This window comes from Macaca nemestrina, chromosome 10 (assembly GCF_043159975.1).
Source record: "Macaca nemestrina isolate mMacNem1 chromosome 10, mMacNem.hap1, whole genome shotgun sequence".
Classification (NCBI taxonomy): Eukaryota; Metazoa; Chordata; class Mammalia; order Primates; family Cercopithecidae; genus Macaca; species Macaca nemestrina.
The window spans coordinates 139,698,234-139,712,293 of record NC_092134.1 but is presented as its reverse complement, the minus strand read 5'-3'; the positions used below and the strand labels follow the sequence as shown (position 1 = coordinate 139,712,293).

The following is a 14,060-nucleotide window of genomic DNA, read 5'->3' as shown; positions in this document are numbered from 1 at the left end:
AGCTTTGGTGGGATTAGAGCTATCTTTGGAGCTAATTTTCCACTATTGAGGAGAACAACAACAAAATACCTCTTCTGAGTATTCACGAATTATGAAGTTTTTACTCTGGCTGGGGAGGACAAGAACTATTTCTGGTTCTGTGAGCCCCACAGAGAAGTCCCTCTGTCTTTTCAGTAGTTCTTTTCCCAGGCTCTGGTAGTTTTTTCACATCCATGGTTTGATCAGTCTCAGCTGAAGACTTGCAGGGAACTCTTTACAGATCTCTGAAGGCTCTTCTCTGTATAATATTTTAATCTACAAAACTCTGCATTGCAAACTTTATCTGTCTTGCTGTTCGCAGATTCCCACCTTCAACTGAGAGAGATTACTGGTTCTGCCTGGGTTCCTATTCTCTGTATGGTAGCCCGGATAATCCTTCTAAGCAGTAAGCTGGGGTAATCTTAGGGTTTACCTCATTTATTTGCTATCTCTCAGGGATCATGGTTTTCTATTGCCTGATGTTCAGTATCTCAAAACCTATTATTTCTTATCTTTTATCTGACTTTTTAACTCATTGTTGGATTGCTTGGGAGTGCTTTAAAAAATCCAGTTTCTTGGAATCTGTATTGGTTAATATGAGGCCACCTTTGGAGCAGACCTGCATATTACCCAGTGGCTGACGTTATTCCCTCTCTAGCTGGAATGCCAATATTTTCAGCGAGTATGTACATTGGAATTTCTGGTTAAAGTAGTCAGTCACTTCTTCTAAAAATATGAGTGGAAATATATTTATTTGGAGTAGATGGGTTTGCTAGAATTAGGTGAAAGTTGTCTAGAAAGAGTCTGCGGAAACCAGGTGAGAATCTAGATTAAGTTGCCATGGCTATGATGTTGGCCAGCAACTTGTGATTTTCTTTCTGTCTTATAACACGATTTTATAGTTCATTTTTCTCCACCATCAGCTCAATGGCCAGATCATGAGGCCTGAGACTCTATGAGGAGTCAGCTCCTGGCTCCTCACCAGTTGTGCTATATAGGCTGGATCGGTCAGTCAGCTTCTCTGAACCATGGCATCATTACCTGCAGAGAGCACTTGTACTACACTGGTGCAAAGAGATGGTTGGAAAATGTCTAACAAATACACCTAGATCTGTATTTGAAGCCACTGGTAGTGTGTGGGATTGTGGGTGCTTAATAATTGCATTCTATGTTTGCAAGATATTTTCTTCTCCTAGAAGTCTCCTTATCTCCCAGGAGAAAAGGCACTTAGACATTTAGAGTACCATTGAACCCTCCAAAGAGTATTGAGTATTATTGGGATTCTGAAGATTATTCTTCCCAATTTTGTCTTTCTTCCTGCCACCTCTCTGCCCTCTCAAGGGAAGTGAATGTTCTCTGCTCATATGGTGGGAAAGGGCCTCCATCACTCGACTTCCATAATAAATGTACGAAGGGCAACATTGACCCAGTTGAAGTGTAAGGGTGCCATTATCACATCTTTATTATCTAGCTTTATACTAAGTATTAAGCGAGAAGCGCAGACATATAAAATCTGGTTACTAGTCTTAAGGAATTTACTTCTTGTTGTAGAAGTAACACCTACAATTGTGAGGTAATCTTCAGGAGACAATTTGCCAACAAAATAAATGGGAACATAGCCCATAGTTTCAGAGAAGCAGATGCCATAGGAGGTCAAAATAGGAGCAGGAGAGACCCAAGCATCAGGGGCTGGAGAAAATGACTGATTTTCCATGATGGCTACCTTCCTAAAGATAACAATCCCATAATGCCCAGAAAGCTCAGAAGAGAAAGGGCAGAACCAAAGGCTTGAGAGTGCACAATGTGTAAGGACAGGGGCCAGGGCCAAGCAGCCAACAGAACAGGGCTCTACGGGCAGCCAAAGCCACCGTGTCCTATGCCAGGAAAGGGCCCAAAGAGCATCTAAAGATAGCACCCTGGCATAGAATCAGACTGGCGAGAGCGGGAAGCCTCGTACTCCTGTACCACACGCTAGAATTTCCTCTGAATATTTACACACTCAGCATCTTCCAGTCATCACCAAAGCCCCACAAAAGAGGCGGGTCAGAAAATCTTTGCCATTTGTAGAAGAGGAAACTGAGGATAGGGAAGGCTCAATGGCCTTTGCACAGTGACATGAACAGGGAAGGAGAGAAGTAAGTCCAGAACCCACCGGTGCTGTCTCTGGCTGTGTGCCTATGAAGCAGGTACAGGAAAAACTCCTCTGAGGACTCCTGCCTGGGGTGAAGAGAGTCATGAACGTAGCACAGGTCCCACAGGGATGATTTGATCCAAATCTGGGACTAAAAGTGTAGTCTAACTGCAGGCAAGGTGAGGGTAAGAGAGGACACTGGCTGTGTCTTTCTGCACATCTGCCTGGAAAAGAGAGTGGAGAGGGAAGCCAGGGCTCCGTAACTCTCTTCAAGTCAAAGGAGGGGCGGAGGCTCCCTTGTCTTGGGGAGGGAAGAGGGAGGAAGAGGAGGGGAATGCACAGGGAAGTCTGCTTTTAAGCCCATTAAAGAGGAAGAACCAAGCATCCAATTAACCTGACATCTCTTGCAGCCAAAATATCTGAGGATACAAGAAGTGAATTTAATATGTGGAGGCTTGGGAGGCAAGTGACTAATAGTGGAAAACAGCCCTAGTTTATTTAAAAAATAGGTCAGGCCCAACAAATCCGATAGATTCCCTCTCAGCACTTACAGATCCAGGAGACAGAGGGAGTGCTGTGTGGGTGCAATGCCATTTTGATTTGAAGCAGACATTGCTGTTGTACCATAAAGAGACAGCCAGGGCTGGCAGGAGGCGCCCGTGCACAGTGTGCAGCTGCTGAAGGCGGCCTTCACGTGGAGCCTCTCAGTGACCCTGGTCAGGACTGCAAGTCCCTACCAGTGACTGGCCCAAGGTCACAAAGCCTGAAGGTGGCAGTACCCACACCCAATCCCAGTCCCTCTACTGTTAGAGCTAAAGTGCTCTCCGTGGCCTTGGGTGCCTGTCTTCCAGATGTCCTTGGCCCCGCTCTGGGAATCTCGGTTGGCTCTGAAGCAGCACCATCTGAGAGCTACGACAGAGCTCCGGGCTTCAGAGAGGAAGAGAGAAGGCCTGAAGCTGTCCTCAGCACTGTCAGGACAGGGTTCCTAGGCACCAGCTGGAGAGCTTGTTAACATGCACAGCATTGGGTCTCAGCCCCACCCTGATTTCATCGGTCTGCGGTGGACTGGAGATCCACCAGCAATGGCCGACATGGATATAAAACAGAAATACTGTTTGAAATCGGAGCCCAGCTTGTTTCTCTCAGAACGTTAATTTCTAGAGATGTTTATAGATCTCAGAAAAAAAGTGTGTCACAGCCATAAATGTGATAGTAGTAGATGTCCTAATTCCTTTTAGAAGATGTATGTTATATAATATTTATATAATATATTTAATATGTATACTATAATAAAATCATTTGTTTTAGCATCGTAAAGGCTTAAAAGTGTTGCAATTAAGAACTCTCTTTATGTAATCCCAGCGCTTTGGGAGGCCGAGGCAGGTGGATCACCTGAGGTCAGGAGTTTGAAACCAGCCTGACCAATATGGTGAAACTCCATCTCTACTAAAAAATACAAAAAAATTAGCTGGACGTGGTGGCGGGAACCTGTAGTCCTGGCTACTTGGGAGGCTGAGGCAAGAGGATGGCGTCAACTCAGGAGGTGGAGCTTGCAGTGAGCCGAGATCACACCACTGCACTCCAGCCTGGGCAACAGAGTGAGACTCCGTCTAAAAAGTAAAAGAGCTCTCTCTTTAGCTTATCTGCCCAAACCTATTTGCCATGGAACCCTTTGCTAGGAGTACCAATTCTGTGGTCTACGGTGTGGGAAAGTGCTACTCTAGACCAGTGGTTTTCAAGCTTTATGGTGCATCAGAATCACCTGCTGGGTCCCATCCCAAAATTTCTGATTCATGGGTTTCTGTCCTGCAAGGTCTGGGAATTTGCGTTTCTTACAAGCCCCCTGGTGATGCTGGTGGTCTGGAGACCACACTTCAAGAACCACTGCCCTAGACCCCTCTGTAAGCCCTGGCTCAGCTGAGGGTCCTGGGAGGCCTCCCAGAGTGGGAGGGTGGAGACTGAGAGCAGTGGGCAGCAGGAGCTAAGAGAAAGGGTTTCCAGGAAACACAGCCTTGAGGGGGCTTGACTTTAAGGTAAGGAAACCGTGTGTGAGGATGAGCTCTGCCAAGATCCCAGAGTTAGAGTCAGAGATACTATAAAACAGGGCGTTCCAAATAGGGGACAGCCGACCCTCTGTGACAGGCATCAGTGGCTTGCCCCCAACATCCAGGCCTGGAAAAGGCAGATCTGAAGAGTGTCTGTGCCTAAGAAACCAAGTCTTGTGAAGGGCGTGAGGCAGACTACTGAAGAATAAACCGGAGCCAGCTGGGGAGCCCGGAAGTCCACGTGCAGAAGGCAACACCATCTCACAGGACTGGCAACACCTAGACCAAGTCTGTCCAACCCGCGGCCTGCACACAGCCCAGGGTGGCTTTGAACGTGGCCCAATACAAACCCACAAACTTTCCTAAAACAGTATGAGATTTTGTTTTGATTTTTATTTTTCAGTTCATCAGCAATTATTAGTGTATTTTTGGGTGGCCCGAGACAATTCTTCTTCTTCCAGGGTGGTCCAGGGAAGCCTGGACCACCCTGGCACTCCTCCCCTTTGCCCCCAGACTCTGGGCTTCCAGCCCCCAGGGTAAGAAGCAGCAAGCTAGAGCTAGCTACCCTAGCACAGCACACCCCTCTGAGGGGGCTGACTTCATCTTCCAGCCCCGACCGTAAGACACAGGGGTGCAGGAGAGTAGAGAGAGCGGGGACGTAGGGCCATCCTGGCCAAAGGCAGACAATAAAGCTGTACTTTTGCTTTCTTAGGCGATAGGAGAGGTCCCAATGCCCAGCAGAGCCCTTGCTTGTCTTGCTGCTGCCCGACATTTCACATAAGAATGTTCTTTTTTTCTGCAAACCTCTGGCCCCTATCTAAAGGCAGGCAGATGGTGCTAGAAGAGCTAACCCTTTGTGTGATTATCCTCAACAGGAGCCACAGCTTAGATCACAGCCTGGTGAGTAAACACAGGTTGAAGAGAGGTGTGGTGAGTACCTAAGGGCGACACTGGGCCGAGGGGCTGGCGCGAAGATGGGCAAGGAGGGAAGAAGGTGAAGGCGGTGGGCAAAAGAGTGGGGTGAGGCCCAGGCTGGAAGCCTCCTCCGGCCACCCCTACTGTGTCCCCTCCCACTGCGATCCTCTTTTTTCCCTCCATGGGCCCTCCAGGCCAGGCAGGTGGCTGCTGAGGACAGACGACTCAGGTTAGAAAAAGCTCTCTTGACATTTGGAGAACAGAGCAGGATCTGGCTCCTCTAGTGGAGCCGCTTGTTCTCAGGAAAATCATTTTAAAGCTTGGGCTGGTGCCAGCAGGAGCCATTTATAGCCCAAAGGGCTTAGGTTCGCTTTGGCTGCCTGGTGCAGAGAGCGCTGGCTTCCCTCTGCCCTCTGCAGGCTGCCTTCTTGCTTTAGATGTCCAGCACCTTCACTCTCCTCCCTTAAAGCTTCTTTCTCCTCTCCTCCACTACTTCTTTCCTATTCTCTTGGAGGTTCCAGTTCCAGATCCACCTCTGGACCTAGATTCCCCTAGGTAAGCCTAAACAAATTCCTTTCCTTCTGTGGGCCTCAGTCTCTCCATCTGCACCCTGACACCTATTGTCTGCTCTCTTTAAACTCTGTCACCTTGCAGAGGTGCCTGCCTGTGCCTACCTCCACAGAAGCGCTCTCCTCTGTCTAGTTATTGCCTGTTGACTGTCTTTCTGCCCTCAAGACTGGGTTTTCTGCCTGGGCCAGCTATGTTACCCTTTTCTGAGCACAGGGCCTGGCTCCTGGCAGTAGCTCAGTTAAGCTTGGTTGGGCTGAACTGAGCTAACCATGGCATCAGTTTCAAGAGCACAGGTTTTGGCATAAAACAGATACTGGTTGACATCTTGGCTGTGCTGCTTGCTATCTCTGGGCCCTGGCAAATGACTGGACGTTGTGAGCTTTAGTTTCCTTATCTGTAAATGTCAGTTACTACGAGGATGTCATGAGATGGTGTCTATCTGTGAAGTGCTTGGAGCAGTGCCTGGGGTGCAGTGGGCCCTTAGTCAATGTTAGGTCTCATCACCATCATCACCATCTGCCATCTACCTGCATTTTCAAGGGATGTGGGTTAGGTCACACATGCTCCCCCGAATCCCCACCCCTGCTTGTGGAAATCCGACCCGCCCTTTAAGGACCAGCTCGCAAGCTCACATACCCCTGCGTCAGGAAGCCAGGTTCCTCCTGTCTCCAGCTCTGCTGCTTCCACAACCTTCCATCTCTGCATTTAGTGGGGCCAGGGCCTGTTCACCCTAGTAGAGTGGGTAGATTAAGACGATCGCACTTTATTTATTAGGGAGAAAAGCTGCTGAAGCTGCCCTGGGTAAGGCCAGTCCGGAGGTAGAACACTGTGTTGGGGGAGTCCTGATCAGCTGCTGGCGTGGAGAGTGGAAGGCAAATCACAAGTATTGACAGTGGAGGGTGATTCTCAGCATCTCAGGGAGGCAGACAACATCAGGAGACCTCCAGCAAGTAGCAGGGCCCTGGGCCTGGGCCCTTGGGTGGAGGTGGGGAAACAGCAAGGCAGGGCACTTTCTCTGTCCTGGGGCTCAAGAACCCGGCAGGACAAGGTTGGAGGCAATGGTGCAGAAACAGGTACCAGAACCGACTCCAGGGCAGAGCAGGCAGGGCCAGACCTCCAGGGTGATGTGGGCACAGTCACCCTGGAGGTGACTGGGGGCACTGGAATGTCCAGTGGGGAGGGACTTGGGCACAGGGAGCAAATTGGACCTCAGATAGCCGCAGCCATGGGCAGACCAAGGTGCTGACGTTGAGAGTCCAGCTGCCCATCTGAGTGTAATTCCAAATCCTTTTGCTGACTTCTCAGCCTATGTGTACAAGATTGGAGTTTGCAAGTTACCTTCACTCAGAGACTCTGCTTGCCCAGTGTGGCTTAGGGAGGAGTTGAGCCTTCTGACTTTATGGAGGAGACCACTGTCATCTCCCAAGACCCATCCCCTGTGCTCCTCAAGTCTCAAGAGCCTTCAGTTGCAGCTGAACAATCATCTGTATCTCTCGGAGATGCATCTAGATTCCTATAAGGGTTCCAATTTGCCTGCATGGGATCCATAGAATGCCCATATGTCTCTTGTTTCTTTCACAGGGCTGGCACAGTGCCCCACTGTTGTAGAAGTCAGTAGGTAGTTGTAGAATTTAAAAGCATCACCCCATGTAGCTGAATGTTCAGGGATCACAGGCCACGCCTGCTTCCCACCCACTCCCAGCCTTCAGGGAGATGGCACGCCTGTCAGTCAATGGGCAGAGTGCCAGGCTGTGGACCAGCGTCTGGGCCAGTCATTTATTTGTCCCCATGACCTGTGGCTGTTGAAACGAATGCCCCCAAATCCATGCATCCTTTTGCCTCCTGCGTGGCACGCGGCAGACGCTTCATAAGTTGGCTGTTGGGGAAAGTCTGAGGGAGCCCCATGGAAAAGGGAACCTTGGAATCAGAGTTGAATGACAGCTTACGGGTCCTGGAGACCCCTGGGACCTTGACCATGCACAATGCCCAAGCCAGCTAGGACTTTTTGCTCTCCTTAATATATTTAAATGGAGTCAATACTGGGGTCAGCTTCACGCACCGAGCCTTCTTCAGCCCCAGCAGTGAGGTGATCTGCACAGCTTCTCGAGCAGTGTCCTCCCCGGTGGCTGAAGTTCGGAGGGCCCCAGCCAGGCTGGATGGAGGTTGACTTTGTTCCAGAGCCCTTGCTTGGACACTGGAGTGTGACGCTCGGGCCACACATCCTCGGAGGAAGGGCAGCCTGGAAGTGGCGGAGCAATTTGTCACGATCATATTTTTGTGTTATCAAACACTCTTCCCATAATACCTTTAATGGCTGCATAGTATTCCGTCATGTGGCTACACCACAGTTTAGTGTTTCACGTTGTGGAACATTTAAGTTGACTCCTATCTTTTGTCACTGAGGACAGCACTGTCATGAAATTCTTAACAGGTACATCATCATGATCATCCATGATTGTCTCCTTATGATAAAGTCCACGAAACTTTAATTGCTGGGTGAATGGGTTTGTGCTCTTTAACGCTTTAAGTACATTTTACCACACGGCCTTTCTAAAAGTCTTGACCTATTTTCATTCCCGCTAGAAACGTGTGAAAGAATCAGTTTCTCTGCAGCTCTTACATATGCAGAGCTTTGGTAGTTTTGGTGGGAGAAGAGCTTATCTGGTATTTAAAAGCTGTAAGTTTTTTATTTTAATTTGAATTTACCTGATTTCGAGGGAGGTGAAACATTGTTCCTGCACATTAACTTGCCATTTGTATTTCACATGTACTTGCCTCATGTGAACAGACTCTCAAATCCTTTCCCCAATATTACATTGTGGGTGTTCATCTATTTTTGTATTGGCTTGTAAGAGCTCTCTACATATGAAGGGCATTAACCTTTGTCTGCCATATATGTTAAAATGTACTTCTCGGTTTATCATTTGCCTTTTAATTTTGTTTATGATATTTATTGTCTGGAACTGCATTAATGTCTTCTTGCTAGACATCTTTTCTTATATGACTCAACGACATTTCAAACTCTGCATATCCAAATTGAAATTCATTATTTCCCCCCACCCCAACCTGCTCTGCCTGCTGACTGGCTTATTTTTGTTAATGTCACCACCATTTCCCTAGTCACCCAGGCTTGAAATGTTGAAGTCATCTTTGATTCCAGCTCCTCTCTCTTCCCCTACATTTTGTCAGTTGCCAAAGCCTGTAAAGTCTATTTCTGCACTTTCTCTGTCAGGCAGCCCCTCGGACACCCCAGTAGTTCAGGCTCTCGTTATTTCTTGACTGGACTTTGAAAATAGCCTCCAACGTTCATACCTTGTTTCTCCTCCATTCCCTTATTTTCCTTGGCCCCTCCTGTGTGCTGCTACCACATTTATCTTCCTAAAGAAGAGCCCAAACACAGAAGTCGCTGGTTCCCTGGTTACAAACTGGCGATAGCTCCCCGTTGTCTTTTGTATTTAATTACAACCTCTTAGCCTGGCCATAATTTCCTTTCAACTGACTCTCTCACTATCTCAGCCAAGCTGCTCCCAAACAAACTCACTGCTCTCCCGCCTCTGTTGCTCAAGCCGTCCCTTCCTCCACCTGCCAAAATCTGTTCAAAAAGCTCCCACCTCACCCCACCTCCTGCCATCCGAGGGCTTCCTGACTCTCTGCATTAAAGTGAATTCTCTTTCCTGTGAACCTCCAGAACAATTTGCTTGAACTTCCCTGGTAGAACAAACCTTATTCCAGCATCTATCAGAGACAATAAGGGTCTTAGAATCTAGAAAACAGGGTCCTGGGAGGGCAGTTCCCATACGTCTGTTTCTTCCACAGGACCTGCACGGTGCCTTGCTGTTACAGACTCTCAGTAGGCAGTTGTGGAATTAAAAGCATCACCCCATGTAGCTGAATGTTCAGGGATCACAGGCCACAGCTGCTTCCCACCCATTCCCAGCCTCCTGGGAGTCTTAGCCTGTGGAGTCTCAGGAAGCACATGGAAAAGGGAGCCTTGGAACCAGAGTGGAGTGACAGCTAAGGGGTGCGGGAGGCCCCTGTGACCTTGACCGTGCACAATGCCCAGACCAGCTAGGACTTTATCCTCTCCTTAACATATTGAAATGGAGTCAATATTGGGGTCAGCTTCACGCACAGAGCCTTCGTCGGCTTTAGAGGTGATTCTGCAGCCTGCACAGGAGTGTGCAATTGACACAGTCTATTTATAGCCTCTCAGAGACCGTGACCAACATCCCAAGCTGAGGGTGGGCACACCTGCTGCATTCTAATGAGGCAGCCCCACTCGCCTCTGCCAGCCCGCCCGGGATCTCACCGACCTGAAATCTGATGTTGCTAAACTGGGAAGTGTGTTTATTTCTCAAGGGCGGTAGCCTAGATACACTGGGAAAACGGGACCATCCCACTGCCCCCAGCTCAGCCCCCTGCAGCCCTGGACACAGGACAGTCTGGGGGCTGTGCTGAATTATTTCACGGAGGGGATGAAATCACTTGACTTTTTTGATCTCGCTGTGTCCTAGGATCCCCCTGTTTCCCTTGCTAGAAAGGAGACAGTAAGTCTGAGCTGACCCAGCTCACGGACAAGAAAATCGAGATGTAGAATAAGGACATGATTTATGTAATAATAATAAGCAGTTACTACGTGCCAGCCTGTTCTAACGTCTTTCCATATATTAACTCCTCCAAACGTGTGGACACATTTTCCAGGTAGGTTTTATTATGATTTGCGTTCTCTAGAGGAGGAAAAGCTGAGGCACAGTGATGACAACTGATTGCCCAAGGTCACACAGCCAACAAGTGCTGGGTTTCAGAGTCAGGCAGTGGCTCCAGGTTTGTACTTTCAGCCACTTTGCTATCTGCCTCCTAGTACCTATTTTCAATGTTCCTAGAGCCAGGATAGGACCCAGGAGCCCAGATTCTCAGTCCTAGAGGACTGACTACTAGATAATGCTCCTTTTCTGATTTTTCTAATTCTACCCAGCTTTGAGGCCTTCACTGTGCCTTGCACATCTGGGTCTTCTGCACTCCAGGCAGAGGAGGTCTCCTGGCCTAACTGCTTCTGTTGCAGCGTTTGAGCTTCTGGGCTCCAATTGCTGTCTCTGGGCTCCAGAAGCTCTGTGGATCCCCATCTCCTTCTCCCTGCTCCTCCTAGCCTGTGGAGGACCAGGGAACCGACAGTGATGGGCAGCAGCAGTGGGTATAGAGCTGGGCTGGGCCTCAGGATTGGGGCACCCAGAAATAGCAAGAATTGGTCATGTGGAGGCCATCAGTGTGGGTGTCCACAGTGCTGAATTCAGGGTAGAACTGTGAATCAGAAACTAGGGGGCAAGACAACAGGTAGGAGACACCAGAGCCTAAGTCATCTGCATTTTGGGAGCCATATCCTCTTGTAGCTTGATGCTGCCTGCTGAGTGAAGAGAAGCCCATGGGTTCACATTCCTGAGGACGCAGGTGGGACTTCGTTTCCTCTAACGAACTCTTACTATATACCTGGCCCTTTCCTAAGCACTTTGAAATACAAACTTGTCTAATCCTCAGGACAACTCTAGGAGGCAGGGACTATTTTATTCCCATTTTAGAGACAAGGAAACTGAGGCACTGAGCAATGCATAAGTTTGGCCAAAGTTGTATAGCTAGGAAATGGCAGAGCTGGGATTCAGCTCCGGGATCTACACTCTCAGGCACCATGCTGTGCTGTGCATTTCCCTTTACTGAATGTTTCCTATTTGCCTCCAAAGGAAGGTACTGTTTTCCCCATTTCACAGATACGGAAACTGAGGCCTGCATTTGCTCAGGTCAAGTAGCTCATAAGAGCTGAAAGTGGGTGAAATCTGGATCTGCGTGGCTCCTCAGTGGCCTGCCAGCTCTGGGCAGATCACAGCCATGAGCCCGGCAGCCGGGAGCTGGAAGGGCTCACCTGCCTGTCTTTCAGGAAGGGCTGCTGTGGTTGCTTGAGGCCGGGCTCAGGGAGGGGGAAGGAAAGAGGATCACGAGCCCCAAGGGCAGGACCTCATTGTCTTTCCTAACACCAGACCCCCTTCTCTTCCCCTCAGGTGAACAGCCCCCCCTCCCAGCCCCCTCAGCCCGTCATCCCTGCTAAGCCAGTGCAATGCGTCCATCATGTGTCCACTCAACCCAGTTGCCCGGGACGGGGCAAGATGTCCAAGCTGCTGAACCCGGAGGAGATGACCTCGAGAGATTATTACTTCGACTCCTACGCCCACTTTGGGATCCACGAGGTAAAGTGTCCCGAGTGGGTGGTTAATGGGGCGAGTTTGACTCTGCTGTTACATTGTTTTCAGAGGCAGCATAGTGCGTTCAACTCCTTACCATGGTAAAGTGAGTGCTCCCAGTGTCCCTGAGTCCTCTGACCCTTTCTCCAATCCTGGGGAGGCCGGGCCAGGCCTGGAGCAGGGGAGCAGGCGAAAGTGTGTGTCTGTATGCTCCACGGCCAGAGACAGCACATGAGGTGCTTACGGTCCGTTTGTTTTACATTCCAGCTCCCGTGTCTCTCCCCAGCCATAAACCCAGCTCATCCAGTGTGGGCTGGATAGCGCTGGTCTTTGGACCAGGAGCTCAAATGCTTGCAGTCAGAGTCCTGAGGCAGCAAGGACCTTTCAGAGGTCACGATGTGCATTCTTTAGACCAATGAGCACCTCCGGAGGAAGAGCTGCAGGAAGCTTTCTTGGGATCTTGGCCCAGGTCTGACACCCTGATTGATTGTCTGGAAATTCTTATGTCTAAATGCCAGTCTTACACCATAGCAGGGAAGACTAATGTTGCCTATGGAACAGAACAGAGCCTCCTAAGAAGAGGCATCCTGTCTATAGTGGGGGCTTAATGGTGCCCCTACTGTATATCTTTCATTATAATCTCCAGCACTCTCTCCAGCCACCCCAAATAAACAAGTAGCATTTACTGAGTGCTTGCTAAGTGCCAGGCACAGTTCTAAGCACATTATACATATCATTTCATGTAAACTCTATGAAGAAAATATGTCCCTGATCCTCTTACAGTGTAAAAAAAAAATTGAAAAAGGAACAAAAGTTTGCCTGCTATGCAAATCTGTTTTCAAAACAAGTCTTGAAGATCTTCCTTCCACGTACGCACTGCTGTAATCTCTTCCTATGTGGAAATGATGACCCTGCCATTGCCGGAAGGGTGTTGAGTAATAATAGCCAGCTCTTTTGTTTGTTTGTTTCGTCGTAGCGCTTACTACACGCTGGTGTTATTCCAAGCATTTTATATTATTGGTTCGTTTATTCTTCAGGTTAACCCTGTGAGGTTGGTGTTATTGCTTGTCCCCATTCTCCAGATGATTTAGGCCCTAAAGAATCAAATCAACCCTCATTCATCCCTGTTGTTGTTTTTCTTTCTTTTCTTTTTCTTTTTCTTTTTTTTTTTTTTTTTGTGAAAGGCCACAGGCTAGTAGATGGTTGAGCTAGCAATCAAACCTTCACCTATTGTTCCTAACCATCATGCCACACAGCCCTTAAAACAAATTTCCTTTCTTTCCATCTGGAAACCATAAAAATTAAATTGCCGTGTTTGTTCCTGCTGGTTTTTCCGCAGCCCCACATGGAGGTAGAGGGTGGAAGGAGTCCCCTCAGTGACTTCTAGACTCAGGGACTCAGCCTCATTTAATCCAGGGAGGCTCAAGGTTTGGGTCCCTGAGAACTGATCACTATGTAAAATCCTTAAGCCTGGGCCTGCAGGGGAGGAGGACTGGGGTCTGTGTTCAGTCCAGAAGGTCCTGGCCTAGGAGGGCCTGGGCAGCGGAGCCTGCAGCTCTTGGGAGATAAAATGCCATCTCAGGGCCGATGGGTGAACTCTTATACCTTCCTTGACCCTGCTTTCCACTGGGGTAGGGATCCCCGGAGCCCTGTCCTTGGCCTGTGAGAGGCTCTGGGGGGCAAAAGAGACTCTGCGAACGCCCCTTCCTCAAGACCTTGTCCCTACATGTTCTCCATGTGACAAGTTCTAACAAACCTGTGGCTCTGGGTACCCATTTCAGGACAGATTCTGGGGACAAGAGAGCAGTTCCAGGGACCCCAAAATACCTCCTCTTGGGCCTGCCCAAAACTCCTCCATTAGAAACCAAACAACTATGAAGTGCACCTCAAGCCGGGTCTGCAAGCTCCCTCCTCACTCGGAGCCTCCGTGATCGGCTTCTTGGACACCTCCCTTTGAGTTGCTAGGTTCCTGCTGAGCCACACCTTTGGCATTTAGAGTGCGCTCCACTAAGCTATTACTGATCCCGATAATTCCTTTGGGACTTGGCGTCCCCAGCCTGTTACCTACAGCTTGGCACATTGTCTGGATAGCAAAGGCTTGTTGACATGTGTGCTAATCCAGCTAATTCAGGCGATGCCCGGTCAGCAGCATGA

The 14,060-nt window shown here is 49.0% G+C and overlaps 1 protein-coding gene across 1 annotated transcript in view; it reads left to right on the top strand.

Annotated features, from left to right (window-relative positions):
- LOC105484134 (protein arginine methyltransferase 8) overlaps nt 1-14,060 on the top strand; it is a 99,353-nt gene that overhangs the window by 31,956 nt on the left and 53,337 nt on the right. Inside the window, exon 2 of the mRNA XM_011745466.2 lies at nt 11,727-11,912. Within this exon, the coding sequence (XP_011743768.1) occupies nt 11,727-11,912 (186 nt within the window). The remainder of the gene's footprint in view (nt 1-11,726; nt 11,913-14,060) is intronic.